The sequence below is a fragment of the Galeopterus variegatus genome, unplaced genomic scaffold (assembly GCF_000696425.1).
Source record: "Galeopterus variegatus unplaced genomic scaffold, G_variegatus-3.0.2 Scaffold378, whole genome shotgun sequence".
Lineage (NCBI taxonomy): Eukaryota > Metazoa > Chordata > Mammalia > Dermoptera > Cynocephalidae > Galeopterus > Galeopterus variegatus.
This window is the reverse complement of record NW_007726489.1, coordinates 453,162-458,942: the sequence shown is the minus strand read 5'-3', so window position 1 is coordinate 458,942 and position 5,781 is coordinate 453,162. Positions and strand designations below refer to the sequence as shown.

At 38.6% G+C, this 5,781-nt stretch overlaps 1 protein-coding gene across 1 annotated transcript in view; it reads right to left on the bottom strand.

Moving 5' to 3' along the window:
• LOC103586802 (inactive heparanase-2) overlaps window positions 1-3,788 on the bottom strand; it is a gene marked incomplete at its 3' end in the record, with an annotated part of 226,462 nt that extends 222,674 nt beyond the window's left edge. Inside the window, exon 1 of the mRNA XM_008568134.1 lies at window positions 3,621-3,788. Within this exon, the coding sequence (XP_008566356.1) occupies window positions 3,621-3,772 (152 nt within the window). The remainder of the gene's footprint in view (window positions 1-3,620) is intronic.
• Window positions 3,789-5,781: the final 1,993 nt, after the last annotated feature.

Genomic DNA, 5,781 nt, shown 5'->3' with positions numbered 1-5,781 from the left:
GTCTCACTTTGGCTATATTCTCCTTCTCTCTATCATTCAGCTCTTCTCCTCTCATGGATAACTCATCAACGTACAAAACTGTTTTATCTTCCATTTAAGGGGGGAAATGCCATCACCTTTCTTGGCACACATCTCCCTTCATTTTTCTATTTTCCTTCACAGTAAAAAGTCTCTTAAGAGTTGTTGTCTGCACTATTGTTTCTAATTTCTCACCCCCATTCACTCCACTCCCTTGAACTGAGTTTCTCAAGGTTACCAAAACCTACATATTGCCAAATCCAAGGACACTTTTCTGTCCTCCTGTTACTTGACCTCCTGACCTCCTAGCAGCACTTCCTCATTATCCAAAACTCTCTTATCTTTGTTGATGTGCACCTCATTCTCTCCTTTTCCTTTCACCTCTGAGGCCATTTCTCTTTTCTTACATCTCTAAATGTGTGAGTTCCTCAGGGATCTCTAGTTTTCCTGTCTCTTCATTTTCTACACTCTCCCTAACTGGTCTTTCTATTCTCATGGCTTTAAATCCCATTTTCATGCTAAAGATTCCCAAAATTAATATCTCTAGCAGAGACCTTGATCACTTGACTTGTATTCAATGATATACTTGATATCTCCATTTAGATCCAAGCACAATAAACATAACATGAAAACCAAAGCCATGATTTTCTTCCCAGAACCAGTTATTCCCCAGTCTTCCCTTATCAGTAACTAATAACAGCATCTCTCCAATTATTTACACATCCCTATGTCACATTATCATATAATTATCCAATATATCATCAGGTCCTATGGATTCTACCTCCAACAATATATTCCACTGCTACCACCTGAGTCCAGTTCTCCATCATTCCTTCTCTGCACTACTACTGCAGGAGCCTTATTATTGATTTCACTGCTTTCTCTCTCATGCATTTTCCACTGAGTAGACATAATATAATTTTTATATAATAAATAAAATTATTTCCCTCCCCAGCTTAAAAATATTCAATATCTTCCCAAATGCACTCAGAAAAAATTCTAAGCCCTTCATTATGCCTATAAGCCCCTATATAACAATACACTTAATTATTTTTCTAACTGCATCTTTCTCTAGCTAACCTGTCCCTTTTCTCATCCTCAGGGCCTTTGCACATTTTTCTAACTGCATCTTTCTCTAGCTAACCTGTCCCTTTTCTCATCCTCAGGGCCTTTGCATATGCTTTTCTTTCTGCCAAGAGCATTGATACTGTTCACTTCTCACTTTGTCTAGTTAACTCTTACTCATCCTTTAGATTATACCTGATAGAGCTTGGATGTGTTGTCCCCCTCCAAACTCATGTGGAAATCTGATCCTCAATGTGGCAGTGTTAGGAACTGTTTGAGGCCCGGGGGCGGATCCCTCATGAATGGATTAATGCTCTGGGGCGGGGGTAGTGAGTGAGTTCTCACTCTATTAGTTCCTCTCTCTTTCTTCTCTCTCTCTCTTTTTGTCTCGCCATATGATCTGCTTGGACCCACCAGCTGCCTCTGCTCTCTGCCACGAGTAGAAGCAGCCTGAGGCTAATGCCAGCTGCAGCTGTCCCAGAATTGTAAGCCAAATAAACCTCCTCAGGCATTCTGTTATAGCAACACAAAAATGGACTAATACAACACCTTATATACATCTCTTACTTTTATGTGTCACTTCTTTGGGGAACCCTTCTGTGACCTTATAGTCATTCATCACACCATGTACCTCTCCTTAATAACATCCTAGTTTTAAGATCAGTTGATTAATGCCTCTGTCTTCCCTGATATAGTGAATACTCTATGAGGGCAAAAAAGTATGTTTTTGTTTGTTATTATATTCCCAGCTCCTAACATACTACTTGGAACTATGTAGCTCCTCGAGAAACATTTGCAGAATAAATGAATCATTGATAGAGGGTCATGCTACTGAAAGGATATTGTGGGTCCTATAAGAATGTATTAATCAAATCATTAAAGAAAAAGAATAATCCAAAAGAATAACTACATGGACTTAATTATTAGCTTTGCTTGATTTTGTATCTACGAAATGTGAGGAAAGTTCTATACATGTGACCCATATCCCCTAATTATAACAGGTAAAATAGTACCAACCTCTCCATCTCTAGCTCCCCATCTCCCAACATACACAGAGTAATTTCAAAGCTCAATGAAAGTATGTAAAAGGAAGCCCAGAGCTGTATTTGTGAGTAGGGGCTAAAGTTATGAAATTTTTCTACAAAAAAAGGGGAAGTTGCTCCTGAGAGACAAGGAGAGAAAAGAGAAAAGTTAGGAAAGAATAGGAGTAGAAATAAGAGCTCGAGAACTTTTCGTAAAGAGAAAAATGCCTAAAATTCAATCTCAGGTTGTTAATGTTGTTACAGTGTAAATCCTTCCCCCCTTCCAAACCTTCAGTAATGTCTGCTATGTTCGTAAGCTTAGATTGACTAAGTCACCAAAAAAGAGAGGAATCACAAGACTATCGAGTCACAAGAGCCATGTAGGAGACAAAGGTTTCCCTCTTCTCGTGTATCTCTGTTTATACTTGTATGGCATTTCTCTAACCTTAGTTGGTCTGTGCCCTTCACTGGAAAAAGTCTCACTCATCTTTGAATTTGAAAGAACAACCATACCTATTCCAGACTATGATAAGGTTCCACATAAAATGTGTGCCTTTGTGCCCAAGGGTACTGTGTTCAAGATCAGCTCCTGAATCTCCCGACTTAAATGTTCCTACCCTTCCTGCTCTGGTAACATCTCCACTTTGGGACTTGGATTCAACATCTATGACCTTCCTCATGCCACTGTGGCTCCCTTAGATTGCAATTCTACCTCTTTATTGGCAACAAATTCATAGTGAGGTATTCCCTCTGACCCTGCATAACTGGGCCCAACCTCCATTCAACATCTATGACCTTCCTCATGCCACTGTGGCTCCCTTAGATTGCAATTCTACCTCTTTACTGGCAACAAATTCATAGTCAGGTATTCCCTCTGACCCTGCATAACTGGGCCTAACCTCCACGGATGTCTCAATAATCCAGTTTGAGCCTGGCCTACCAGCAGGAAAAAGACAGAGAAAGGCATAGCACCTCATCCACACCAATGCTTGAAAAATGATTGTCAGATCAGTCAAAATTAAATAAATCAAGTGACGGAAATTCCCCAGGCTACCTGCTAATAAATCTATCAGGTTAGTTGTGCTTTAATCTGTAAGTATTTGTAGTTTTTCTCAACTTTATAACCCAGCTCTATTGGCCAAGATTTTATAAAGCTTTACTTTCTATAAGAGCTCACTGGAACAGAGTGAGTAATCTTTTTGCTTTTTCTAAAATATAAAATGGTGCTATGAAATGCTGTAATATTAAATGTGGTTTTTCAAGCAATGCGTCCCTTCCAATTCGTTCTGGAGATTGTAATACCCTCTTCCATCCTACTACCCACTACCTACTGTGGAGAGATGAGAAGTTCTTCCACTGTTTGATGTAGAATCCCTGATTTAGAGTGGGGGAAGCTGCTACAGAGAAGTCCCTTCTTTCTTCTTAAGACCAAAAATAACCACGAAAAATACAAATGCATTAATTTATTACAGTTAATGAAAAATGTCATAAAAATAGCTAAAGAATCTGACTTACCCATCTAGGAGGGCAATGACATTCTTCCTGGGCCGCCCAATATTAGGGCCATACAAGCTGGCTCTGGAGTAAATCCGGATGGGCTGCAACAGGCTCTTCAGCTGGATATAATCCTTTCCCAACTGGCTGCCGTTTACTGCCCGTCCATGCATGGTCCGGTAATTATTTGGCTCTAGATTAAAAGCAGACATGTAAGTCAGAGCTGAGAAGGGTGAGGCTCTGCCAACCATTTCCTGTCCACAAATTTCTCTGCCTTTTTCTTAACAGTATGAACAAAATAACCAAAAAATAGAGTGTGAGTTATCTTAATATGAGGAACTACTCAAATAAAAAAGTCAAGTTGGCAGTGCCATCTTGCTGTTTCATTCATTTTCAAACTAATCTTCGCAAAAGATCCCATAATTTACAACAAGACCATAATAATTTTCAGGTGATACTTCATAATAAATGATGTACTGGATTAAATAGTGTCTAATTTTGTTTACTGGAACCTCACAATGTGACCTTATTTGGAATAGGATCCTTGAAGACGTAATTAGTTAATATAAGGTCATACTGGATTACGACAGGCCCCAAATCCAATGACTGCTGTCTTTATAAGAGAAAGGAGAAGGAAGTTCAGATACACAGACACCCAGGGATGAATGCAACGTGACTATGGAAACAAATTGGGGAGGTGCTGCTATGCTAAGGATTGCTGGCAACCCTTAGAGGTTAGGAGAGAGGCATGGAATAGATTCTCCCTCAGAGCCTCCAAGAAAGAACTAACCCCGATGATACTTTGATTTCAGACTTCTGGCCTCCTGAATTGTGAGAGAATAAATTTGTTGTTTAAAGCCTCCAAGTTTGTGGTAATTTGTTATTACAGGCTTAGGAAAGTAATACATAGGGTAAGAAGGAAACTCCATAAACATGGCACTGTTCTAAAAAGTTAGAAAAAACCTTAATGTTCATTAATAACAAAGTAGCTTAGTGAAGTAATTTTGATCAAAACCCCCTCCTCCAGCTTCCATTAACTTGGTAGTTCTAAAAGGGTAGGAAAATTCCTAAAAACCAGCAGCTTCACTGCTGGAGGGGGATAACTTGATTTGGAATGGAGTATGTGCTCCAGAGAAGGCTAATATCTCAGGTAGCTTGAAGTTGTGATACTGGTAGGGGCAAGAAATAGACTAGCAGACTTGCAAGAAATTTAACAGGAAGATGTGAGGAATAAGGCAGCCATAGTGAGCCTTGATAAGCTCACACATACCCATAGTAATCTAGAAGGCTGCACATGCTCAGTAGAGACTAGAGAGGGCCCTGGCTATCCATGCGTTCCCAGGTGAATGTGAAACCTAGGACACTCAGAGAGGAGACACAAGAAGGCATATCAGAAAGCAAAAGCCCGTCAGACTTGAAAACTGCCTAAATTTTGAACGTGTCCCTCAACCCACACACAACTCCACTGGCAAAAGCTGGAAGGCTTACTGGCTCAGGTAATTAAGCAAAATTTCTGATTAATCATTGGTACACCATTAAGCTATGTTAACTCAAGGGTGCTGGCCTTGAGTCAACATAGACAACCCCTAGGATGCTGGCCTTAAAAATTAAAAAATAATAATATTTAAAAATAATAAATAAATAATAAAAGGAAAATAAATAAAAATAATAAAAAATAATAAAAATGATTAAAAAATTAAAAACTTAAGAGGTATCAGTAGCTACATTGTGCAAGGGAGACAGACTCTACAGAATTAGTCTAGGAAAGTCACTAAACAAACAAAAAATAAACAACAGAAAACACCTCTGGGATGGAACATTCAGAATTCAGAGTTGCTCCAACATATTATCTATAACATATAGTTTTCAACAACAATAAAGATTATGAGGCATGCAAAGAAATAGGAAAGTATGACCAATACACAGGGGAAAAACTCAATCAATAGAAACTGTCTCTGGGGGGAGGGGTTAAATGTTAAACTTAGCTGATAAGGACTTCAAAACAACTCTAATATATACAAGGGAACTTCAAAAAGTTAGTGGTAAATAGAATTAAAAGATAATACAAATATTTTCATGAACTTTTTGAAGTACTCTCATATGTTCGAAGAACTAAAAGGCATAACAAAGAATTAAAGGAAAGTATAATGTTATTGACTCATCAAATAGGAATATAGATAAA